This window comes from Periplaneta americana, chromosome 15 (assembly GCF_040183065.1).
Source record: "Periplaneta americana isolate PAMFEO1 chromosome 15, P.americana_PAMFEO1_priV1, whole genome shotgun sequence".
Classification (NCBI taxonomy): domain Eukaryota; kingdom Metazoa; phylum Arthropoda; class Insecta; order Blattodea; family Blattidae; genus Periplaneta; species Periplaneta americana.
In genome coordinates, this window is record NC_091131.1 from 21766454 (window position 1) to 21794303 (window position 27850).

A 27850-nucleotide genomic window follows, 5' to 3' on the forward strand; every position below is an offset into this window, starting at 1 on the left:
TAAGCATGTTGCTAATTAGCTGCTAATACATTGTTAATTATGATTACAGGCTTACATATACCAAGCTCCCTGGACTGTTGTATTTGCATTACAACTAATATATTAGAGAGTTCAACATAACTGTGCAATGGAGAGAGAACCTGATAAAGAGATTATGAAGTACAACCAAAATGTATGGCACAATGGCTTATCTGAATTCATTTATTGACATAATTATCGTGTAAAGTAACTTATACGATAACTGTGTACTGAAATCTATAATTAGCATATGTGGCATATAAACTCATTGAATGTGGCAATGTCTATTTACATTTCCATAGCTTTACCGGTTAATTTGACAGCTGTCACATGTATTCTTTCATAATACAAAACAAAGTAATAATTGAGGACCATTTTTGCAAAACTTGCTACCTGAAAAATTTGCAAAATTGAGATTTTGGTGGATTCGTTAACATACAGCAGACCTCTACACGATGTTAAAGGAATCTTAGTAAAATTGAATTACTTCTCTTCATTGCAGTGTGTCAAAGTGTGATCGTTGCACCTTTAACCTACTTATCTCCATTCAGTTTTTTGTGTCTCCTGTAAAATTTAGTTTTTTTCAGTTAGCAAGTTTTGCAAAAACGGTCCTCAATTATCGTATTTTACTCCTACACGTTTCTGACAGTTTTTCTCGACTGTTAAGTGATTACCATAGTTTCCTTCCCCAAATACAGATATAATTTCACAATGCTCTCTGCACATTTCTACTGTCTGTCCAGTCTTTGGTTGGTCTATTTCTTTCATTTGTTTTGAGGAAATTTTGAAGCATGTGTTTGAGGTTTACAGTTTTAGTTCGACAAGTCTTGCCCATATATTATTGGAAATCTATGAATGTGTATCTACTATTACTGTGTTTTCCAGTCACGTTTTTTCTCTAATGTTTACATTTTCAGTTCCAGACTTCATTTGAATGTGGTATTGTTTGGAATTTTCTGGATAGTAGGCCTACATGTTTCACCAGAATCAGGAATTTGCTATGCCTGTATCCACAAGTGAAGTATGTTCATTTTGTTGATGGAGAAACTACATAGCAGATGACTGCAGACAGCTCTGGCACATAGCACTTTTACATGAAACATTATTGATAATCGAGCATTTCTTGTGGAAATGTTAATGATCTTCGTTAAAATCAGAAGCTCCTCTTGAAAGGTATACATACAGTTAATGAAAAGGAGAGAAATACTTTATTTAATAATGTTGTGTCAACTACTAGGTTACTTGGCATCAATGGAATTTGTTGTAACAAGATGGTATTTGGAAAGATCAGCCCAAGAACTACCTTGCAATTGCCTGACAGTTTCAGAAAACCTCAAAATAAACCCAACGAGGTAATGAGCCCAAGTGGAATCGAACCCACACCCGAATAGACCTCCAGAAAGTACGTATTAAGTACCTAAATTATACAGGCATAATTGTGTCATATGATGAATAACATGAACCTTGTATGAGTTAACATGTCAGACAACTAAAAATTGCACTTGAAGCTAGTAACAGCAACTAACTTTGAAATCTAAAATTATCTGTGGTTGCAAGACAGAATGTGATGTAACAATTTTTGGGGAATATAGATTTTGCGATTTAATATGCATCATCATGGTATATTTAGTGTGGCACAAGATGACATACACATCTTTATTATTTTTCCCTCTAATCCGTAATTATGGAACATGATTTCTATGATTTTATACAGTCGATTCAAACTTGAAATGCTTGCTCCTGAAAAACTGCAAGATATGACAAACATTTTGCATTGGAGCCACAGAATTGCAATTAATATTTGTCACCATGATTTTGATTCTCACCTATTAGATTTCTTATCTTCCTAGGAGGTATATTATATTAGCTCAAGTTGTCATTTTTAATTTTCTAATAAAAGTTCATCTACTTTACTACTATCATGAAAAGGAATTCTGTCTTCCGGGTCACTTTACCTTACCTACCACACACACTTACTTACTGACTTTTACGGAACCCGGAGGTTCATTGCCACCCTCACATAAGCCCACCGTAGGTCCCTATCCTGAGCGCGCGCACGCACGCACGCACGCACACACACACTAAAAAAATTGCGTTTTCTCAAAACTACCGTACGTTTCTTGTCAATAAAAAGGTCTCTAGCAGCTTCTATCTGTTCCAATTTACATGTAACTTTGCAAGATACTCAGCATATTCAAATACACAAAGTTATGAATGTAATCTGCTTTTCGTTGAAAACTTTTCATGACACGAATTTTTAACTTTTAAAAATTAAAGAAAATTATCAAGCAAAAATTATGATTCGCGGGAAAAACGATGAATGTCACAGTTTCGTTAAGGTTGATGTCATTATCTAATTCAATGGATCACTGCGAAATTTAATGTTGTTCTTATGAAAAATGGTAAAAAAGGAGAATTATCACCACGAATACTGTAATCCTTTCCTTTATTTTCTATAGAAACAGCACTACATCTTGCAGTTATTGACTCAATTAGATCATTATCTAATCCTTAACAGAAATGTAACATTCACCGTTTTTCCTGCGAACTCTTCATTATATGAAAATTTTTTACCTCATTAACCAAGGCTCAAATTTAAAAATCCATGCGCAGGTTTTTTAATCATGAGATATGTTCTTTACAACAAATTTTAAGACACATTAACAATTCTGAAGCTGTCAGGGATGTTTTGAATTTACGCATAATTTAATATCATGAAAAATAAGTTAAACTTAACATCTAAAGAACTAATATATGAAACTTGATGTCGCTTGCTATTGTTATTTAAATGTACAGACGTAACAAATCCACTGAATTTGAAAGCAACTGATCAAAAACTTTAGAAGTTTCAAAACTCAGTCACAGTCAGTGGCGGCTCGTGATAAAATATTGTGTGTGTTCACAATTTTGTGGTTCAAAAATCGAAAAGAATTTGAAATTGTACGTTTAGTCTAATATGAAATGTCATGATTCCAATGTTTCACTATCGAAAAAAACCGTATATAAATTCAAAACGACATATAATAATAATAATAATAATAATAATAATAATAATAATAATAATAATAATAATAATAATAATAATAATAATAATACTAATAAGAGTAATAATAATAGTAATAATAATGAAACTCAGTCTTTCTATTTCCAATTTTTCCTGGTAAGTCAGTTTACCCAGTTCTTTACTGTTCCAAATTTCATTGAACAGAGTTCATTGTTTACGTTTGTTAATAATGAATACATACCACAGTCCCGTTATTTACAAATGCGTGTGTTCACTAATATACTTTTGATTCACAACACACTGATACACTATAGCCTATACCAGTACTGTAATCCCATTCGCATAAATTGATTACTATAAATACATGCCAGTAAATATTATTCTTAAATATTATACACTACCGTACAGATAATTAAATTCATACCACCACCACAGTCAGCCAGCACGTGTTTGAAAGCCAAACTACGCTATTATGCCGACACTGAAGTATAGTAATTCACAAACTACACTCTCGTAGCAGCACTGTACACACACATCTACGTAAAGTAAACGTTCCTACAGTCAGATGCTGACATCTACAAGCTTTTAAATTTCCTCCTCGAGATATAGCACGTGAACGATAGGAACCGATGCACCTGACATCTGTAGGATAGATACTCATCATGTTCACTTAACGCTTTGTGCTCTTGACGAGTCATAAGCGGCCAGCTAAAAACAATTTTCTCCCGTGCATGCGTGAAATTCCTGTAACCATCTCGAAAAGAGCACGGCTTGTACGTGAATGGATGTTGCCAAGTTTACATAAGAAGTTTATGCAAGATGCGGGAAGTTTAAAATACTCGATTCTGATATTATACATCCCCACTACGTCAATACGGTATCAAATAATAAAACTAGTCATGGATTAATGGAAACAAGGTGTTCACGTGCTCTTGTGCTCTTATTGACGCACCGCCACTGGTCACAGTGTTCCTTAAGAAGTTCCAGAAGTAACCAGAGAGCCTCTCATTTACTTTTATGGACACTTCCATTTCAGAATTCTTAAAACCAGAGAATTCAGGTTTAATAAACAAACATGCAATGATCCTTACCGCAAAGCTTGCGTTGGCTCTGCACGGAATAGGTGTCCCTATCACAGCCTTTCCCGATGTGAGATGTTGCCAAGTTTAGTTTGGTTTCTACACTATGTACAGTGCAAGGTACATCACAGAGCTCCAGATCAGCATCTGGGAAGAGATCTTCTCTGCCGGTTCCTGGTGCATAGTCAATCCTCTCGGGGATACCTGAGTTTTAGAACGTAACAAGAAAGATAATTAGTCAAAAAGGCACAGGATTATGAATCTCAGCAGCACAATACAGTGACCTCAATCATGAATCATTTCGAAGTTCACCTTTCCAGCCGAGCTTGCAGATACGGTTTACTTTTATGGTGACCATAACAGGAACAGATTGCTTCATGCCACAGTCATATGCAACCACAGAAAGAATGTGATTATGACTTCGCTCATAGTCCAGGGGTTCTGTATTACGAATAGCACCTGGAAAGTAAACCAACATACACAATTACTATCTCAGGATCAAATAAGAATAGCTTATTACACAAACACGCACGAATCCATTACTTATGTCACTGGAAAAGAAAAAAAAAATCTTTCCCTTTCTCTACACAAGAATAGAATAAATAAGTACATTCGACATTATACAAAGTTTGTTGCCGGAGTCAATAATGTGTGTATCATGGACTATGCAAATCTCTACAGATTTAGTCTTACATGTCCAAAACATTCTAATATTTTTTATACACAATATACATTGTAATGAAGATTCTCAGGAAGACCAAAAATATGTTGGACACAAGTCAGCAGTGGTGGTCAAACTTAATGTGCTAATAAGCTCTAGGGGTAGAGGGGAAAATAATTGAGATTTTCCAGTCTCTGATCCAGTCAAAAACCCTGAAAGAACTGATATTTAACCCTTGCAGTGAATTTCGATAAGTCCGGAGGATCTAATTAGTCAAATCCACTCTCCTCACCTCCATGCTGGGGTCCCCTGGAATCTTTTAAGATGCGAAAGATAGAGTGGTGTATGGAAAGCAATGGGAAGCTACAGCATTTACCTTTCCCAAGAAAAACTACAAACATGGAGATGGATGGAGCATGTGAAATGGACATACAGAATAAGAAACGAAGCTGTGTTGGAAAGAGTGGGTGAAGAAAAAATGATGCTGAAACTGACCAGGAAGAGAAAAACGAATTGGCTGGGTTATTGGCTGAGAAGAAACTGCCTACTGAAGGATGTACTGGAAGGAATGGTGAACGGGACAAGAGTTCAGGATAGCAGATGATATCAAATAACAGACGACATTAAGGTATATGGATCATATGCGAAAACTAAGAGGAAGGAAGAAAATAGGAAATACTGGAGAATGCTGGGTTTGCAATGAAAGACCTGCCTTTGGGCAGAACACTATGAATTAAAGAATGAATGAATGAAGCTGTAGCATACTGATTACTTTATCAGATAAAATAACTTTTTAGTCAAAGTGTGTGATTGTATAAATATGTTTACTCTAATAAACTGGTAGAGGGGCACAGAAGGCCTGATGGCCTTATCTCTACCAGGTTAAATAAATAAATACTAATACTAAACTGGAAAAAAATTATCTCTATTGTTGTGGTAAGCTGTATGCCTATTCGACAGCAGTTACCTATATGAAAAAATGACACAGTGACAGCGAAATAGCCCTGCACAGTGTGAATTCAGTGTTGGAATGAAGGACTCACTAGTAATTAACTGCATATTTGTAGTTTCAAACCAATATCAATATCAAATAGCCCTGCACAGCGTGAATTCAGTGTTGGAATGGAAGGACTCACTAGTAATTAACTGCATATTTGTAGTTTCAAACCAATATCAATATCAAATAGCCCTGCACAGTGTGAATTCAGTGTTGGAATGGAAGGACTCACTAGTAATTAACTGCATATTTGTAGTTTCAAACCAATATCAATATCAAATAGCTCTGCACAGTGTGAATTCAGTGTTGGAATGGAAGGACTCACTAGTAATTAACTGCATATTTGTAGTTTCAAACCAATATCAATATCAAATAGCCCTGCACAGTGTGAATTCAGTGTTGGAATGGAAGGACTCACTAGTAATTAAGTGCATATTTGTAGTTTCAAACCAATATCAATATCAAATAGCCCTGCACAGTGTGAATTCAGTGTTGGAATGGAAGGACTCACTAGTAATTAACTGCATATTTGTAGTTTCAAACCAATATCAATATCAAATAGCCCTGCACAGTGTGAATTCAGTGTTGGAATGGAAGGACTCACTAGTAATTAACTGCATATTTGTAGTTTCAAACCAATATCAATATCAAATAGCCCTGCACAGTGTGAATTCAGTGTTGGAATGGAAGGACTCACTAGTAATTAACTTCATATTTGTAGTTTCAAACCAATATCAATATCAAATAGCCTTGCACAGTGTGAATTCAGTGTTGGAATGGAAGGACTCAGTAATAATTAACTGCATATTTGTAGTTTCAAACCAATATCAATTCAGTGGCCAAATTTTTACTGAGAAAGTTTTTTACTTCTAGAAGTTTAATAGAAAATCTGGAAATAAAGCAATTAGCTAAGCCTCCTTCAGATATGAACCTAAAGTAAAAAGCCCCAGGGCGGATGTTACAACAGGAACCTTCATTATAGGTCATATGGCAATAGTCTGGCAAATAATTGTGAAGTTAAGAATGCTCTTTTTGTTTTCTGTACCTTATTTGCTAGTAGTCATACATTAAGGTACAGTGAGAATGCAAGATCTTTTGAATCTTAACATTTAATGTTAAACACACTAAGCGAAGGTCTTCAGGTCTTTCTACCAGGCAAATAAATCTATGATTAGATGGCATAAGCAGAGATGTCATGAATATTAAACTTTATGAGGAGATGGTCTTGACATTATTAAAAATAAAGTTTCATAGATATGCATGTCAACATTGCTATATAATATAATGTGAGTCATGTAATAAATTTATGAAGTAGTTTGAATTTTCCTAAATAATCTTGTATAAGAAATTCAATTTCATAAAAAAAAAACGACATACATGCTTATGCCATCTAGGCACAGAAATAAACAAATAATACAAATACAAATAAATAAAAATAAATAAATAAATAAATATCTAATTAAATTAATAAATATTTAAATTAATTCATTAATTAATATTTTTGGATTTCAAGGGCCACAATAGTATGGAAATTGCAACATCATTAAATCATCACACAAAGGTAAGAAACATCCAAACAAATAGAACAAAACAAAAAAAGTGCTTTCTAGAATAACAATGTATCAGATTTTATGATGTATTTGGATTCATTTGGAGGGGAAGTGATGAAATAGAAATTGTCTGAAAACCTGGGTGTTTTTTTTGGAACTTACGTTCTTTGTTTGTAGCATAGACAATACAGTAAAGAAATATATGGCATCAAAACAAGGGGCCCTCTAAAACGGTTCGAAATTTATTGGACTGCATGTTAGATATCAGAGTAGGACGCATCTGATTCTGTTCACAAACCACCACTGCAAGCCAGGGTAGATACACAGTAAAGGGAGAAAGTGTAACGAAAAGATTAGGAAAGACAAAATATTGATAGAGAATTCAGATTTTGTTCCATTACCTTCATTATCAATGGTGAAAGGTTGGTCGCTGGTCAGGATTTCATATTTACAAACATCACCGAATTTTGGAGTGCAATCTCTGTCAGTGGCCTCCACTCTGACAATTTCTTCATATAGGCGGCCCTCATCAACTTGACACACATAGGATGGGTCCAAAAATGTTGGTGCATACTCGTTGATATCAACGACAGAAATATGGACAGTTGCACTGCAAAATGTATACAGATTTTTGCAATATAAAACTATTTTCAAACAAAAGCTGAAAATGACTTGGTATAAAAATTAAAACATTACACTATACAATAACGAAAACAGTAGATATTACACGATAACATTCTAGAGCAATGTAACAGCGCAATGTAATTTTATAGTTATTGAACCTAGAGAACAAAAATATGGAAGCAACAATTTCCTTACTTGTCTGACACTTCCCCAGTACAACTGACAGCTGCAATGTCAAATTTGTAGTTTTTCCTCTTTTCGCAGTTCAGAGCTTTGCGAGCCCTCAGTTCTGCTTCTCCTCCTGCTTTCAAAATGATCTGCAACAAAGACAAACAATTCTCAGCATTTTGCTCTTGGCCCTCACTGAAAAACATTAATAAACCGAACAATAAAAATGGAATATTTAGTTATGTTTTCTTCTTCTCCTTCTTCTTCTTTAGTAAGGGCGTACATTGTTACTAAAGCACTTAGACACGACAAGCCCATTATTTCCTCCATAAACCAGAAATCAACCCAGGAGACAGCAGTGGATGACCAACTTAGTGACGTTAAGTTTTATTTTCTGAACCACATTTACTACAAGTTGGATCATTAATGAAGCCCAATACATGTGAATGCTTATTCAGACGGCAGTGTCCGTCAGGAGTACATTTAATAATAAATAATAATCCGTGGCGCTACAGCCCGTGAAGGGCACAGACCGACCAGCCGGCTGCTGGCCTCACGCCCACATGACGAAGCAGAGGTGGACGATCATCCAACCAGAATGGAGGTATCGTGTGGTTAGCACGATGCACGATGCTGGGTGGGCACTGGTCCCATACACTTGCCGAAATTTTATGAGAAAATTTCTTCCCCCATGAGAACTCGAACCAGCGCGCATTCCGTAACGCGAGTCCTAGGCAGGATGCCTTAGACCACGACGCCACGGCACGGGACCAGGAGTACATTTATATCCAGCTTAAAAATTCTCCTTGCCAGAGCGAGGATTAATTAAATCTCGGTTCTCCAGTAAGGAGTTTGGCCTCTCATGGCTGGTGTAGATCTTCAGGCCCTCAATAAACTCATCAGGTTCTTATTTAAATTCTGATTATATACTTAGACATGCTAACACAAGGTTACAGGCCATAACATTGGATACATCTATGGTGCGCGGTAAAAATGGCGGAAGTCAGAAATTGGTGGTTTTGAGTTATGACCTCCATGTGAATACAAAATATGTAGACTTATGTCTATCCTCTTCCATAACGATGTAGAGCATCAGATTTCCAGCACATCATAATGATATTAGGCCTCGGCCCCATTTCAAACTTTGTTTTTTCTCTACTGAAAACTTGCAATTTACGACTTGCCATTTTTATCGCGCAACATAGGCATCTGATTGTGAGTATGGCTCAGAAGTGATGAAGTATCTTTTTTCTGAGACATCACAGACAATGCAGAATGCACTAGAAACTCTTTTCACTTCATCATGAACTAATATAGCCTACTTTTATTTTGCATTTTTCGGTCTTTTATTGTCTATTGCTCATTTTTTAGGAAATGTTCTACTTTTTGTTGCATTTTTGCCCTTTTCCGATTATGAACGGACATTTTTTTATGCTGTAGTCGCAGTCATATTCTAGAATCTACTGCAGATTGCTTACGCAGTTTGATTTCGTCTTACAAGAATTTTCCTTATTGTTGCAACAGCCTCGACTCCTGATCACGTGTGTTATGTGCTTCCCCCCCACTCCATTCAACTCAACAGAACAAATACTGCAGCCACAGTGCCCGCAGTCAGCATATTGTATTTTTAGTAGGTTATTTAACAATGCTGTATCAACTACTAGGTTATTTAGCGTCGATGAGATTGGTGATAGCGAGATGAGGCCGATGATTCGCCATAGATTACCTGGCATCCACCTTACGGTTGGGGAAAACCTCGGAAAAAACCCAGCCAGGTAATCAGCCTATGTGAGAATCGAACCCGCGCCCCAATGCAGCTTCAGACCGGCAGGCAAGTGCCTTAGCCGACTGAGCCACGCCAGTGGCTCATATTGTATTACTCAAGTGAAAACGTAAAAATGCCGAAAGTAAAACAAAGCAGACGAATATATTATTTTAATGTACCGAAGTACATATGATATTTCCATGCAGATATACTGCGTCATCATACGATGAAAGAGGAATGGAACAGAGAAAAATTCTCTCCGGCACCGGGATTTGAACCCGGGTTTTCAGCTCTACGTGCTGATGGTTTATCCACTAAGCCACATCAGATACTCATCCCAGTGTCGGACAGAATCGTCTCAATTTAAGTTCCAACTCTTGGGTTCCCTCTAGTGGCCGCCCTCTGCACTACGTCATAGATGTCTATGAACGTAGGACTTCAGTCCACACATGTGCTGAGGTGCACTCGTTATGAGTGACTAGTTGATTTAAGACGGCGCTTATTCCGTCGGATCCCGGCCAACTAGTCACTCATAACGAGTGCACCTCAGCACATGTGTGGACTTCAGTCCTATGTTCATAGACATCTATGACGTAGTGCAGAGGGCGGCCACTAGAGGGAACCCAAGAGTTGGAACTTAAACTGAGACGATTCTGTCCACACCGGGATGGGTATCCGGTGTGGCTTAGCGGATAAAGCATCAGCACGTAGAGTTGAAAACCCGGGTTCAAATCCCGGTGCCGGAGAGAATTTTTCTCTGTTCCATTACTCTTTCAACGAAAGCAGACGAATTTTTCTTCGACAGTTAGTGACTTGAGTGTGATAACAATGTGTTTTCCACAAATGGAAGTATACTTTTTTGCTTCTCCTCGTTTTTACTTTTCATTCCTAAATGTTTGACCGTCACTTCTGAAACACCCTGTATACAAGACATCACAGTCGAGACACCATCGAGCAGTCTTCTTCTACTGCAGACAGATGTCATGTTGCGATAAATTATATGAAATAAAACAGTGAGGACTTATCAAATTAATCAGGAGCAATGGCTGTGAAGTGCTAGTTGGCTACTGGGAACATTCACTATGCAACAAATTCTCAGACCTCCTCAGTACATAGATATCAGAAGATTGGAATCAACGAATAAAGGCTTTCAAAGCCTCACTAGACAAGCTATTCAGACTAGCCTATTATATTACATGTACACGTGACATGACACGACAAAGCCAAAGTGAAGATTACTAGACCACATTGTAAGCATCGTCCTATTCAGGCAAAGTGTCCGAGTTAAGGGGGTAAACTGTTCTTAAAATCTTGGTTATGGAACTCTGGAGGGGGAAAAAGTAGAGCACCTAATGCCAATCACGGACATTCTGCTGGATACAAATCCTGTAGCTCCTAGGCAAAATGTGATGTCAATTCTCGCAGTTTTTCAGGAGCCAGAATTTAAAGTTCGAACGGGCGTGTAAAATCATAGGAATTATGTTTCATTAAAGCAGGCTAGAGGAAGAAGTAATACAGATATGTTTGTCATCTTTTGCCACAGTAAAGATATTCGTATCACCAAGATGCACAACATATCGCCAACTCTCATTTTCGCCGAAAATTGACTTATCACCTTTCGCCTTGGAACAACAGAATTCCATGTTAAATCAGCAATTAAAGACCTGAAAACTATTTTCATCATTTTCTTTCATCATTCAGTAAATTTCTTATACTCATTGAAAAATGTCGGATATTTTTTAAAACATTTTATGCTCGACCATGCCGAAATGTAGTAATTCTACACCTGGTAGCAGACCTTTAATGCATGTCATTAAAGTACACCTACTCATTAAAGGCCAGATCTTTCAGCCAATGACGACTCAGGTTACAACTGTTCAGCCAATGACAGGTCAGCTTTCTACCGTTATAAAACCGCAAGTATCGATTATTCTCGGATATGCAATCGAAAGAGAATTAGCGAAAAGTCACGGAGGCTGGAAATCCAATACTGTCGCAGAAGGTTATGTTCTGTTACTATAATAATTAGCGTTAACTGTAAATAATATTCAAATAAATACAATTTGTCATCTCGTTTTTCAATGTCTAATTTTATTTCAATGTTATCTCTGTAGGTTCTTATGGCCTAGCAAGGTCAATGTGGACATCTGTTCCTCGGAAAAAATCAATACTTTCGCGTCTGCGCACATCTCACAACATACGGGACATTGCTCCAGGTCAGATACAATAAGATTAATAATATCAAGTTAGAAATATGGTCGAGCATAAAAAGTCGTATGAAACTCGCCTATAATGGTAATTAAGAAGCTCGTATGAAAATTATGAAACTCGCTTGCGCTCGTTTCATAAATATCCATACTCACTTCTTAATGACCTTCATTATAGGCTCGTTGCATAATGTACTATTATACCATTAGGGCGTGTAGCACGTGTGGGCGAATCCAGAAATGCATATAGTGTTAGTTGGGAGGCCGGAGGGAATAAGACCTTTGGGGAGGCCGAGATGTAGATGGGAAGATAATATTAAAATGGATTTGAGGGAGGTGGGATATGATGATAGAGACTGGATTAATCTTTCTCAGGATAGGGACCAATGGCGGGCATATGTGAGGGCGGCAATGAACCTCCGGGTTCCTTAAAAGCCAGTAAGTAAGTATACCATTAAATAAATATCAACTGAATCTCCAATGAATTATTAATAAAAAATGACAATGCAGTTAAGCAGTTCTGACTCTCAATCAGAATTCTGAATTTCTTTCGATACAAAATGACAAAAATGTGAATTAAAACAATATTTAATAACTTTACTTAAAATGTGTTATAGCATAAAGAAAATAATAATTTCATGCCATTGTAATAAAATTAACTAAGTTCCTTTATATTATTTTTAACAAATATAAGCCATAAACGTATCCAGTTCTCACACTTAAAGAACTCAAATTACTTCAAGACAACATGTGTATATAAATATAAATACTATTTATCAAAATATTAATATCTGCTGTCAAATTCATATGCTAGTATCGTCACTCTCAGTCCATATCTGTGTTCTTTTCTTTACTATCCATTCAGGAATATGATCATACCGCTGATTATACATTGGAGGAATGATCTTCTCAAGCTTCAAAATATCACCCACTTTTTCCTGACTTATTGGCAATGGCGAATCGTACAGATTTCCAGCTAAATACAAATTAATTTCATCCACATGCACTCCTTTCTTCATAGCAACAAAAGTATCAATACCTTAAAAACAATATACTTTGCATACTTCCACTCGGTAATGAGTTTTGGAATAATATTCTGGGGAAATTCCACAGATAGTAACAATATATTTCTATTACAAAAAAGAGTAATTAGAATAATAGTAGGTGCCAAATCTAGGAAATCGTGTAGGACTATTTTCAAAAAAGTACAAATAATGCCCATGGCTTGTCAGTATATCTTTTCATTAATAATCTTCCTCGTATGTAATCAATACACATCAAAAAAATGACTTTCATACTCCATCGGCAAGTCTATCGTACAATAAAAAAGGAGTGCGTTATATGGCAGTAAAAATTTTTAATAGCCTCCCTATCGATATAAAAAATGAAACACAAAACATAAAATTATTTAGGGCCAAATTAAAGAAGTACCTAATTTCTCACGCCTTCTATTCTGTAGGTGAATTCATGACATTCAACAACACTTCATGAAATTGATACTAAAACTTTGTGTTGTACTAGCAGACTATATTGTAAATCTCGTCTGTATATAGGCCTATTTCATCTAGACTGTGACTCTAAATTAAGACTTTATAATAGTATTAAGTTTTTTGACTTGTTCCATATTCTAGCTGTAAGCATGTATGAATACCATGGAATGTTAATAAATACAATACAATACAATCAGAAACGAGCATGCGTGTGACACGCTGAGAGTGAGAACAGGGTAAGCCTGGTCTTCGTCCACTTCTCCTTCTCAACAAAAGTGAAAATCTAAAACTTTATGGGTGCTATTCATAGACATTTCGCAGCACGCGCTACGAGCATACTAAGCTAGCCCCGGCTATCCACTGGTTACTAGTACAGAATTCAAATCATATCCTAACGCTAACACTGGTTTATGAATACGAAAAACGCTGATCATTCACCGGAAGCCCGCGCTAAAAATGTCTATGAATAGGGCCCTATAATATCAAGAGCTATCTAATTCTCTTTGTATGAAGCATTTGACTGCCATTTCACACCAACAGATGGAGTAAGCGCTATAGTTGCGTTTCGCATTAAAATATCAATTTCATAAAAAATTATCTTTATCCACTTATCATTCTCAGGTCTTCAATTGAGGAGCGTTTTTGCTACACTCGATAGATGAAAAATTTTGCGAAAATGAGTTACATATCACAATCATATGATGTTTAGCTTCTGTATCACCCTATGCAGTCAGATTTTGCATAACTCGGTTCATACCGTGCGTAGAGGATGATTAGAAATATCTCCTTCCCACAACATAACCATAAAACTCGTTTTCTGAGAAAAGTAGTTTTGTGCATCTGTCGAGTGTCGCAAAAACGCTCAATTGGTTATAACCAGGCTTCGAGACTTCGGACCCAATAGAGCAGGTCAGTGGGAAATCCGCATAACGGCGTACTGAGTACAGTGGTAAAGCGTACAGTGGGTGGGGGTACTGTAGAATGAATGCCAACAAATACGCAAAGGAAAACGCTCTGGATTTGAAGGTTCTCACGAATAATTTGGTTTTCAACTGTGTCTGAAACTATTACGTGGTTAGAGAAGTCAGAGCAAGAGATGCCGGAAGCCCTCAAATTAATTTAGAAAATGATGCAGAGAATTAATGACACATCAAGTACACCGGTTACTGAACGTGCAAAAATAACGGATATGGAACACTGTGTAACATAAACAGCAAATTAGTGGGCATAGAGTCACCCGAGAATAAAGGACTGTCTCTTAGAGACTGCAATGATGTTAGGTTTTTTCGTTTTGCTCCTATCACGTCATGCGACGTAGAGCGTAGCTTTCTACAGTACAAACTTTGGCAGATAACCGAAAAAGATTTATGTTTGAGATACTGAAAATGTATCTTGTAGTAGGTACATTGCAATTCTGTACTGTAACTGCACTTCCAAAAGACGACCAGTAGGATAAATGAAAAAATTAAAATTGCTACATGCTTATTTCCACCATTAACACTGTGTATAATTAAACACAAATGCTTATAAAAGACAGGAGAATAAATACTTTTCACATTCTTTTCACATTGTCATTGTTTAATGTATATTTACTTTCAGAATGTACATATGTGTTTCCCCATTCTACCGTACTCTACTCTAAATACCAACGTTGTTACCTCAACACATCTCTATCTACCTGCAGCGAGTCAACAACCTATAGTGCATGCACAGTAAAATTATTGTATCGGGTCCAAAGTCTCGAAGCCTGGTTATAACGTAGCTACGTTGCGAGAAAATGATCAATATTGAAAGTTTTGCATAGCAATGAATCACACCTGAGATGCAAAGTACGCACGGAGATATAGATCAGTGCTTAGCACGAAACGAAAAAGGGAGGTCAGCATTACTCATACCAAATACCTCGCATGAGCATGTTAGAACCCACGTGACTGGGGGACAGGCAGATCACCCATTAAAAGAAAAGTCCCTTTAATCCATAACAGTAATTAACTTAACTTTTCGTGACAATGAAGATTTTCTCCCCTCTGAATGGCAGGTACATTTATATGAACATCAATGACCCCATGAGTAATCCTCCCCTCCCCGCTGTGATCATACATCGAAACTGTAGATCATTTTGCCATATAACAAGGGGAAGTCGAGATCTAGAAACGAGATAATTAACGAAATCCAAACCAAATTGTTGGGTTTGAAGATAATAACACACCCTAGGATGTAAATGTGTATTATACAGAGTGATTCACTTGCACCTTCCATTTCAATTTTATACAACCCTGCATTTTACGCAGTAGCGGCCGGTGATCGAAATCCTCGGTGAGGCCAGATGCAACTAGTTTAAGTGCCTCCGATAGAAAATGTTTATTTATGATATTAATTATTGTTATATTATTAATATCATGATTACTGTATTATTATTATTATTATTATTATTATTAGTCTATTATTATTAGCCTACTATTGATGAAAAATAATGTCACTCACCAAATAAGCTGTTATGCTGTGAGTTTCAGTGATTGTTTCAGTGTGATGAAGCAACCCATATTATGTGTTGAAAATCCCCTCCTTTCTGTTCTTTTTATTTTTTCCCCTTGACAGCAACGAACAAGGCCAACAGAGAAGTTTATTTTGCACCACATTACCACTTAACCATTTATGTTACCCATATCAGGATGCAATAGAAACTCGCGTTTTAAGATTATCTGTCAGAAAATTTGTCAGCGATGTAGGTATCTCGGTAGGCTCTCTCTTTATTTAAAACTTCCTTTCTTTCAATATTATTTCTTCTAGAAAAAGGACACTCTAACAATGAATTAACTACACCAGCATTATTTCTGGCATTTGTTTCTGTTTATATTTTCCCGAAATACATAACAACATTGGTCCAGATTCACTACTGTACTACGAATTACAATAGTACAACACCCTCGCTTAAGTCATAAACTGAGACATAAGGGGAGGGAATAGTGTCCGTCTCTGCCTGCCAAAGAACTGGAATTTGTGTTATTTATGACCTATTTAGGAAGACAAGTCACCACCCCACCCCACTCTACCCTTGAAGCCGGCCCATGGATGTGAGTGAAACCTGACCAGGCCACGAGGCCAGACGAATTGTGCCTCGGCTACAACGTTTTAAGCGCAAGCTCAAACCCCGCGAAAATACAGGAAATTCAGAAGACAGGCCCGGCACGAGCAATCCTGGCCTCAGGAACAAATTTTACTGCAAAACAGGTCTATATACATCACAAGCCAAACCCGGCACGAGCGATTCTGGCCTCAGGAGTAAATTTTACTGCAAAACAGGTCTATATACATCACAAAGTTTTAAAATGCTTCTACAGCGATGCTTCATTCAAATAACTAATACATTATATAAAAACACAAAATTTGATTTCTGTTAAGCCAAGTGACTGAGGCCCGGCCTCACTTGCCTCAGTCAATCAGCGGTCACTGGTTTTACGGCATGTCCTCTAAAATGCGATACCTGCTTCTAGGAGATTTCAACGCCAGGTTAGGTAAGAAAATTCTACATTACTAGGGCGAGTCATCTGTATCTTCCCTATTGAAAATAAGCAACTGCATTAAGCTGGCTGACCAAGGAACATTAGCGCCAATTATTCTTGAATATTTTTTTCGTTTTGAAATGCTAATGATGCACCTATAACTGGTTAGTTTTTAGTAACAAATAATTTGTTACAACGTATGTTTATACTCTGTGGCTGGGAGGAAAAAGGTCTTAAGTAAAAATTTTATACTTTTCAGGAGAACAGTAGAAAGGTTGAAATTGGTGTTAATTGTAGAGTTTTTTTTTAATTAAGATGTTTTTCTTGAATATTATTTGTTTATATTTCTTCTAAAATAGGTAATGTTGCTCATTTAACAATTTTCTTGATTATTTCCAAAAATAGCCGCACTTAAGCCTTTTAAGACTAGAACCCAAACTGAGTAGAAAGGGCTATGTAAACATAAGACCTTTTTCATGTCAAAATGAGAAATGTAAATTATTAGAAATGCAAAATGGGTCTTAAACAACTATAGGATTGTTTACCTGGTGCTTATAGTTTTAAAAGGAAAGGGCATCAGTATGTGATAAAATGACTAAAATACAAGTTAGACCTTTTTAATAGGGAAGCATGAAAAGTAAACATGTGATGGTTTATAAGGAATAAAGTATTACATATTCTTAAGTCCTTTATTCTGTGTGTGCTCGATTCAAAAAGTACTTACGACATTTGGTAACGCACTATCAATCCAGTCAGGAGTCTCATTTGACTTTAACCGTTTTACCAGATTGTAGAGAATTGTTTCCGCTTTCAGAGTGTATAAAAATCCCATTTTCACAAAAAACTGACTTAAGACCTTTTTCCTCCCGGCCACAGGGTGGTAGAATTGAAATCACAACAAACAAACCGAAAACTAACGACTCCAATGAAATTGATAGCAATAGCGATTTGGTCTTTTAAATGTCCCCCATTCTGAATTTTCTGAATTGCAGGATTTTCACATTAAAACAACATGCATGGTGTGAGACTCGAACCCGCAACCTTAACGTGATTGGTTGCACGCTACGCACACTATTGCCTTTTGCATTTCAGATTTTATTACGGGTAGCCCTACTGTGTTTACGAACAGACTATGAATATACGGGATTTTACTATTATTATTATTATTATTATTATTATTATTATTATTATTATTATTATTGGCTATGAAAGCTCTTGTCTGCTGAGTTTACAATGCAGTATCACTGCACTCTGTCCTGACAAACAATTTTCCAGTTATCATAAATTTCTAAAAATATGTAGGTCCTCTTCAGATTGTCCAAATATTTACGCCTAAGTCTTCCCAGTGGTCTTTTCCTTAAAGGAGTTTCTCTGAACACCCTTTCCACTCTTCTTTCTTCTGGAGTTCTTAGGATTCGCCATAGATTACTTGACATTCGCCTTACGGTTGAGATAAACCTCGGAAAAACCCCAACCATATAATCAGCCCAAGCGGGAATCGAACCCACGCCCGAGCGCAACTCTGGTGGCTTTTATATAATATAAATTGTATGTGTATCAAGGAGAACAAGGAAGGACGTTACAATCTTATGTACTTGTCAATTCCCAAGTTCCCCCCTTCCCATACTTACGAAAGGAGAAAGACGCAGTTCTATGTCAGAAACAGCTGACTGTGCAACTCTATAAACAAGTATGTAGGAGTATTCTGTTCAAACTCTATAATATGCTGGTACGAATTAAAATCGTTACAATCGTTTTCCGTTCACGAACTCCTCTTTCTCGACGTTTACCGAAATATCCCACAAGATGGATCGACATTGTATGATGATGATGATGATGATGATGATGATGATGATGATGATGATGATTAGGGCTAGGATTTTGATGAAATTGTATCTTTTTTCTAGTAAGCCAGAAACATAGCTGCTTCACTATTTATATGTTATGTGATAAACTGAGTGTTTTAAGACATATTTTTGGGCATTTTTTGCCTGTTTCGGCTCATAAGAGCATCTTTTGTTTTATTCGGTCATTTTTTAGGCATTTTCATTAATTTTGGCCATAAACCCACATTATTAATGTAAAATAATGTTTGTGCGAGATCGTGCGTATTTACTTGCTTTCCGCACACAACCAATACGCGGTAAGTGTGAAATACCACATTCAGTATTCCCAACGTAACACACATAACAATTTCCCTATTCTTACCGCTTAAGCGTCATATTCATTTTACTGCTTTAGGCTTTTAACATATTATTTTTAAAGACGTTCAATATAGTAATAATTATAAATTGGAAACTTACCACTGCAATTTCACCTAAATTGCACTGTTAATTATTGTTTTTAAATATTTGCAAAAATTAAGTAAACTCTACAACACCACTAAAGTTACTGCATTTGTAATGCAAGTAACATTAAGGAAGCCGTGAAAAAATCAACAAGATTCCAGACTCAACATAGATTGGGGGGGGGGAAGTCAGATGTATATCACGGCCTGCTGGAGTATAGTAAACACAGAAAACATTTTATAGGAACAATGTTGAAGATAGATATATTTGTTTTCCAAAGTTGCCGTCATTGAACAGAAACCAAGATGGAGATTTCATTGCAACTAATTAGAAATTCCTCTTTCAGGTATGTAATAAACGACCTTCGCACAAAATAATGTACGATACACGAGCGGTATGTTTGTTTTCATGTTCTCGGAAATTAAAAAAGCTCAACTACGTTTCGCTTTTGCAATCTTTTCCTCGAACATGAAAACGTCAACATACCGCTCTTGTAACGCATATTACTATTACATCCTTTGATATTTTCTCTACATATTTTGTCCATTAATACGCATTATTTTGTATAACATTTTAATCGTTTTTCCACACAAATATTGCCATTTTAACGTAGTACACCCCATGTAATGAATCAGTCCAACCACCCCTTCAATATAGACTCCTCTATACCTGCTAGTTCCGGATAAGAGTGGCCTTGTGGTGGACTACATGGAATTACATCAGGTAAAATAATTAAATGAAGTGTACTACTTAGAAAAAATTATGTAAAATTAAATAAACTTAAATGTTGGTACTAGAATTTAATTTAATTACTAGTCTAAATATTAAGTAGTACAAAACCTCTTTTCCTTCTAAGCCAATTATGTAAGATCAGTTTTTAGGGCATTTTTAAGGACATTTCTGAAAGATTTTAGGTCATAAATGCATTGCTTTTAGGCCATGATTTATAGGTCATCAAAATCCTAGCCCCAATGATGATGATATGAACCAGATCAGAAACTAATGAACACTAACCACAAGGATAATTCGCATGTAACGGGGAGCTAACGTAAGAGTTGTCAACCTTTTCCTAACAATAAAGTATATACCCTAGAGAGCTCTAGAAATTGAAGCTCCAAACGAAGAATGCAATGATGGGAGTAAGCTTATTGCAGTCACCCAGCAATTTTCACTAGTTCGCTACTGCACCTGTCGCAACCAAAGAAACGACTTCTGATAGCTACATAACGTTTGTTTTTGAACTCCTTTCTACCAGCTAAGCGCATGGGTCAACCAATAGAAAATTAATTCGTCAATCGCCTTTCCGGCGACACAAGGCAAGTGAAGTCGGCGTTAATAGATACATCCTTAGTTTGTCATCGTATCTTAAACACTTCTGTGCTTATCGATAATGGAATACAAAATCTCTGCCTTACTGCTATTGCTGTCTGCTTCCGTGGTGGGGACAAGGGTATGTTCTAGCTGCAATTCCGCACTCTGGCTTTGTACCTTCCACGTGCTTCACTAGAAACGTCAAAAGTCTATTTTTTCATTGTGACAGTAATGATCACTTCGTACTATACAGGCGCGTTCTCAGCCGTATATGCGTTAGTATGTAGCATTATTTCTAGTTATTTGATGCGAACCAATTTCCATTGCAATATTGATTAGCGTATGCATTCATAGTTTTCTGCTCAAGGTCAGGTCTTTCAATGCAAACCGAGCATTCTCAAATCTTTTCTATTTTCTTCCTTCCGCTTAGAGTGTATAACTTATAAATAAATATTCATGATTAGGGCCCTAAGAACTATTAAATATGCATGAAAATATGCCCTTAAAAGTGCAAAATATGCCAATGAATAAGCACTAATAAATTAAGATAAATTATGTTTCCCGTAACAGTACGAATGGTAATGAGTATGGAATTACATTATTCCTGAGAGGTTGAAACAGAGGTGGTTCCGTTGTCTAATATAAGCGATGAGTTGCAGTTTACGACCAACGTGTGGCCGAGATGATTTTCAATTGAGAATCTGCGTTTGTTGTTCCTTAAATGCTTTAGTATCGTGGTAACTTATTTCCACGTCACACGAGATTATTGAGTCGCGTTTAAATTATGTTAATTGTTCCGCAGAAATAAATATTTTGGTGCAATAGATTTTCCTTCGAAAATGTCTCGAATGTCGCACAACTCTTGGCATTCAGGATTTTTTTTTAATAACATTAGTCACTTTTTTCTTTACTTTTTGTCCTACACTACCAGGAACAGAACTTAGATTAGATTTCGTTTCTTAAAAAACGGCTAGTGACACATGTAAGAGACTGCCAATACTTTCTAGTGACGTGAATGCTTTTGGTATGCCGGAAAAATGAGAAGATACAAATACAGGATTCCCTTCCAACTCACTGTTTGCCAGCGTATTATCAGCAGAATTATTTGAGATCAACGAATTAATCACCTCTATAATGACTGAGTGACTGTAGATGCTGTGTTAACATAAATGCAGGTGAAAGTGTAATATTAGGTGTTTTTGATCTGAACAACTGAACTCTTCAATGGGAATATAACAAAAATAATCTTCATAGAGGCAAGTAAGTTAAGTTCGCGACTTAGCACGTGATGTTTAAGTGTCCGTATTTCGTAAGCTCATCACATTTCTACCTCCCACTCAGCTCCCTGCTTTTTGCGTTCACGAAGAAAAAAAATCTTGTAAATATGTCGTATATGTCTTAAATTCATGAAAATATTACGGATTTATAAAAATAACGGAACTATGCATTTACATGCTACATAAAATCATGCTTAATACACTGAAAAACTGGTAACTAGTATAACGTGTAGGCATATTATAGTTATATCCTCCAGGAAAATCTCTTGAACTCGCGTCGGTACGAGTTTACGTTTTACGTATGCTGGGCTACGACATTTCTATAACTGTTTGCTGCAAACTGGTTTGGGAATGTCCATGGTAAGGAGGCATTTAAATGCAAGTTCATTAAGTGGGCTGTATTTGCATTAGAGCAGCTTTATCAGCTGACTGAATTCTGGGAAAATGTAATTTCCTTTGTAACAAAGTGGTTCTCTTCCGTTTTGTTTTTTCTGAGAGCAGAAACAGCGTTGCCAAATTAGGTAATCTTTCAGAATTTCGTCTACCTGTGATCGATATCTTGCGACTACAAAAAGTATGAAGTGCAATGCTAATTCGCCATTTACACTACTTAAATACTAGGTGAGAAAGTATATTGCAGTTTTTTTTTTTTTTTTGTTCCAACAATTACATGTAGTCCGTAAAAGTAATTTATACAATTATATAATATGAAATATAACAGAGTAGAAAATAAATAGGATTAATCATCTTAAAGGTATTATTTGTGGAATAGAAAAATATTAACAACAATTTTATCTTGACAAGATATTATTTATATTTGCTATTGGATTACTTATTGAAATTTTGGTAAGAAATTGGATTTAATTGTAATTTTTTGAAGACTATAAAGGTGATTTGTAATTGAATTATTTTTTCTTCTCCTTTAATAAACTGTTTACCTTTTTACTTACAAACTTTGGCTTTATTAGTTAGATTTCTTTTACTTACTAAATAAAGCCATTATTATTATTATTATTATTATTATTACTTACTGGCTTTTAAGGAACCCGGAGGTTCATGGCCGCCTTCACATAAGCCCGCCATTGGTCCCTTTCCTGAGTAAGATTAATCCAGTCTCTACCATCATATCCCACCTCCCTCAAATCCATTTTAATATTATCTTCCCACCTACGTCTCGGCATCCCCAAAGGTCTTTTTCCCTCCGGCCTCCCAACTAACACTCTATATGCATTTCTGGATTCGCCCATACGTGCTACATTCCCTGCCCATCTCAAACGTCTGGATTTTATGTTCCTAATTATGTCAGGTGAAGAATACAATGCGTGCAGCTCTGCGTTGTGTAACTTTCTCCATTCTCCTGTAACTTCATCCCTCTTAGCCCCAAATATTTTCCTAAGAACCTTATTCTCAAACACCCTTAATCTCTGTTCCTCTCTCAAAGTGAGAGTCCAAGTTTCACAACCATACAGAACAACCGGTAATATAACTGTTTTATAAATTCTAACTTTCAGATTTTTTGACAGAAGACTAGATGACAAAAGCTTCTCAACCGAATAATAACAGGCATTTCCCATATTTATTTTGCGTTTAATTTCCTCCCGAGTGTCATTTATATTTGTTACTGTTACTGCAAGATATTTGAATTTTTCCACCTCTTCAAAAGATAAATCTCCAATTTTTATAGTTCCATTTCGTACAATATTCTGGTCACGAGACATAATCATATACTTCGTCTTTTCGGGATTGACTTCCAACCCTATCGCTTTATTTGCTTCAACTAGAATTTCCGCGTTTTCCCTAATCGTTTGTGGATATTCTCCTAGCATATTCACGTCATCCGCATAGACAAGAAGCTGATGTAACCCATTCAACTCCAAACTCTATTATTATTATTATTATTATTACTATTATTATTATTATTATTATTATTATCATTTCTGTTTATAATGTTCTAAATTGGGAGACAAAGATCAACTGGGATTTCCCGGTCTCTGATCAGGTCAAAAACCCTGACAGAACTGATATTTAACCCTTGCGGTGAATTTAGGTGAAGTCCGTAGGACTGAACTAGTCAAATCCATTCTCCTCACCTCCACACTGGAATCGCCCGGGATCTTTTAAGATGAGAAAGAGAGTGGTGTGCGGAAAGCAACGGAAAGCTACCGCATTTATCTTTCCCAAGAAAAACTGCAGATAAGACCGATGGATGGTTCAACTTTATCTTGATAAAAAGTGAACCTTGTTGGATTTGTATTGCTTGCAGTATGAGCAGGCAGTGCAGGAGCTTTGACATCCCTGGAGGGTAAGCGTTTGTAACATAACGTACAGATTTTAATGCATTTTTTCAAGTTTCCTCGACATTTAGCTATTAGTGTTAAATAATGATTGCTGTAAATTTTAAAAGACCAATTTCATCATAATTATGGACATTGGTATGATCGTGCATTCTATTGCACGCTCCGCTCCAATAACATTTAACAGTACAATTAAATACACGCATATTATGTAACAATGGATTGTTTAGTTAGTTTAAATTAACGAGTAACTAATGCACACATACATTCATTAGCCAAATCGATCTCGCGCCATTATGTTCAGACAATGAGGTACGCATGCAGTCGTTCGTTATAGGCTGCTGCTGAGAATACAGATCCTGTGTCCAGATGTAACGCCACTCTTCAATCCAATGAAATAACACCACAGTCTAGTATATACAGTCGCGAAGCTCAATACGTAGTAAATATGCAAACATTAGATAGTTGATCACCACTAGGATCGCTAATATCGCCTCATTACAGGCAATGCAAAATAGTACCGTCACAGTCCATTGTTTCTAGCACTCAAGCTTCGTGACTGTATATAGTAGACTGTGATAGCACTACACAGTCAAACGGTTTTGTTGTAGGAAGGGACATAGACAGTCTCTCAGTTTATGTGCAAAGGTTTGTAAAAACAAAGATATTGGCTCATACAAGTTCCTCTAATTATCCACTTCTTTGCACGAAAGTGCTTCTATGCCCTCAATGCCGCGAAGTGCTCATTTAGTGGTCATGGCACTGCAGACAGAACAGCTGTTTCCTAGTTTACAACATAAAGTATAACGAAAGGGGAGAAGTAAGCGAGTTCAGCCATGTTACTGATACGGTAATCGGGGGAAAAAAAAAGAAGTTAAAAGTGCGAATTCGAAATGAGGTAGCAGAACAACCACAGCTTCAAATATGTGAGGTGTATTATAATTTTATTAGTAATATGAACTTATGGAAACTTATTAATGGAGAAAAATTCTTTCTGGCACTGGGAATCGAACCCAGGACTCTCAGCTTGGTGCGTTGAGTGCTCTTACCATCTGAACTATGCCGAGACCCTATCCACAGTGCCAACCGAACTCTCCTCGTTTGTGTTGTCACTGGCCTACTACTTTCATTATATATAAGAAAAGATGAAAGCAGACTAACAGCTTGCGAGATGAGATTCATGCGCCAAACAGCTGGCTACACTAAATGGGATCGGAAAAAAAAATGAAGATATCCTTCAAGAACTTAATGTGTCATCAATACTGGACTATATCTCCAGATATCAGTTAAACTGGAAGGAACACGTCTCAAGAATAGTTTCATCCAGGATCCCTAAGGCAATAATGAAGTATCGTCCAAATGGGAAACGGTACTTGGTCGACCTATGAAAAGATGGCGAGAAAATCGCTTTTTCAGGCCGTAACAGTTCTTTTGGGACTAGTACTTGACAGGATGATGATTGTGTGTGTGTGTGTGTGTGTGTGCATATTTTTAATGAATTCATGGCCATTTCAACCACAGTTCTACATAACTGTTAACAATGAAAAATCAATGTCAATGTCTTTTTGGATATTTTGCAAGTCGGCTAAATCATTCGGATATTCTAAAATGGACAGCTATCCCGTCTGGAATTTTGTCTATCAATTTCCTTCGAGATATTAGAGGCAGGAACCAAAGATCCAAGGTACACAATTCATATTTATAATTACTTATTTGAATATAAAGTATTATGGAACAGCTGGAAACTGTTTATTGTTTATCATAGGCCTACAGGGTGATTCATAACTAATGACCAGCACTTCAGGAATCTGTTCTATAGACTATTTTGGGCATAAAATGTCATATGTCCGATTGTCATTAGTTTGAAAGTTATTCGTAAAAATCCAAACGCCATATTGTAAATCAGGCTTTGGTGTTGCATAAAAAATTCATAATGCAATAATGGGATGTACACTAAACGAAGAGTTGCTCTGTAACGTGAAGTACGGGAAAGAAAGGGAAGAAAGGTGTGGTGATTATCAGCTGCTCTCATCAGGGACAGCAAGGTGAAGTGTATTTATTTAGCTTGACGAGTTACTTCCTTGGTTTGAATTGTAAATTATTTAAAAATAGCGTATAAGAGGGCCTTAGACTAGAAATATTTAGCTTAAATGTAGTTCTGTTTATAAGTATGCATAAGGGTGTAATTATTTGACTTATTTGAATGTTGTATCAGTGAAGCCAGGTGAGTCAGTGAAGTTATGGTTTTACAGTGCAGTGAATAGTTCCGATCAGTGATAATTTATAGCGTCAATGAAATGTGTTCTATAGTGTCAGTGAAATGTGTCCTAAAGTATCAGTGAAATGCGTCATAGTGCCACTACAGTGAATGAGATGAGAGTAAAGTGAAAGACTATTGAAACTTATGTAGGGTCTATACATATGTAGGTTGTATTGTAAAATTTGGTATATGTTTTATTATTAATTGTAATTATTGTGTTAAATTGTATTGTGTATTCTTATTATATTGTGTATTGTAAATTTTATTGTGTATTGTTTATGATTTTATTGTGTATTGTTTATATTGTGTATACCACTGCCACCTGGGGCCTGTTTCTCAAACCTCATGGACTAGTAATACTAGTCTGTACAGTAGCAATATTAGTTTATTTTACAAGTCTGTGTTTCTAGAAACTACAAGGGTAAAGTAGTAGTTACCAGTTCACAGACTAGTAATATTGGTCGATTTCACCAGTTCATAAGTGATTCTGTTTCTCAAAATGCTAATCTAGTTGATTATACTAGTGTTCAACAGGAATATTGCTACAAGACTCTAAAGACTGGTGATCCCTATATTATCAGTTACCAGTGACAACCTTTCTCAGATGATAAAACAAAATATTGCGGTTATGTGGTTTCGTGATTCTGATTGAAGTGATGAAGTTGTTATGAGAAGAGCGAAAACTATATAGAGAAAGAACAAATATTATTCCTTTAAAGGAGCATTGTTTAAATATAATGATAAGTTTAGGTAAAGTGCTGAAAAGCTTGAAGAGTTGTTAAATGTAGTGGGACCTGTCATAACAAGGCAAACAAATAGAAGTCATATATTATCAGCAAAGCTTCAAATACAAATTGCTCTACAAATCGGGATGTTGATTATTTTCCATTGCCATCAGGTCTTTCTGTCCTAGACCAGCAAAACTTGCAGAATTCTTTAATAATAATCTAATACCAATTCATCAACTGCAGTAATTTTTAAGTCAATAATTTTTAAGTCAGTAATTTTTGCTGACTCTCCTCCTCCACTGCCAGTTCTTCTGATATTGTTAGCTTTAGCCTACAAATTAAATATAGAACGACAATAATAATTATGAATATATCAAATTAAAAAAAAAATTAGCGAATTTTTCATCAAGTCATAAGAGACATTCATGTCGGAAGTAGATCCACTAGTGAATTTGAATTGGTACTTATCGAAGTTGCTTTCTTAATATTGGGCCAGTAAGTGTCCCTAACGTATGCATAATCTTTGTTCTGAGGCATCCGTTCCCTAGCCTCACACATTACAAAATTTCTTGTCATTTCGTTTACTTCATCATTTTTTGTTAATGTGCTTTAAAAAGCACCGAATA

At 36.2% G+C, this 27850-nt stretch overlaps 1 protein-coding gene across 2 annotated transcripts in view; it reads right to left on the minus strand.

Annotated features, from left to right (window-relative positions):
• Window positions 1-27850, minus strand: part of Cals (calsyntenin 1) — a 185003-nt gene that overhangs the window by 39524 nt on the left and 117629 nt on the right. For both annotated transcript variants that reach the window (XM_069846795.1, XM_069846796.1), the window contains exons 3-6: window positions 8129-8250; window positions 7711-7919; window positions 4414-4560; window positions 4114-4305 (exon numbers count right to left, since the gene is read on the minus strand). In XM_069846795.1, coding sequence (XP_069702896.1) covers window positions 4114-4305; window positions 4414-4560; window positions 7711-7919; window positions 8129-8250 — 670 coding nt within the window. The remainder of the gene's footprint in view (window positions 1-4113; window positions 4306-4413; window positions 4561-7710; window positions 7920-8128; window positions 8251-27850) is intronic.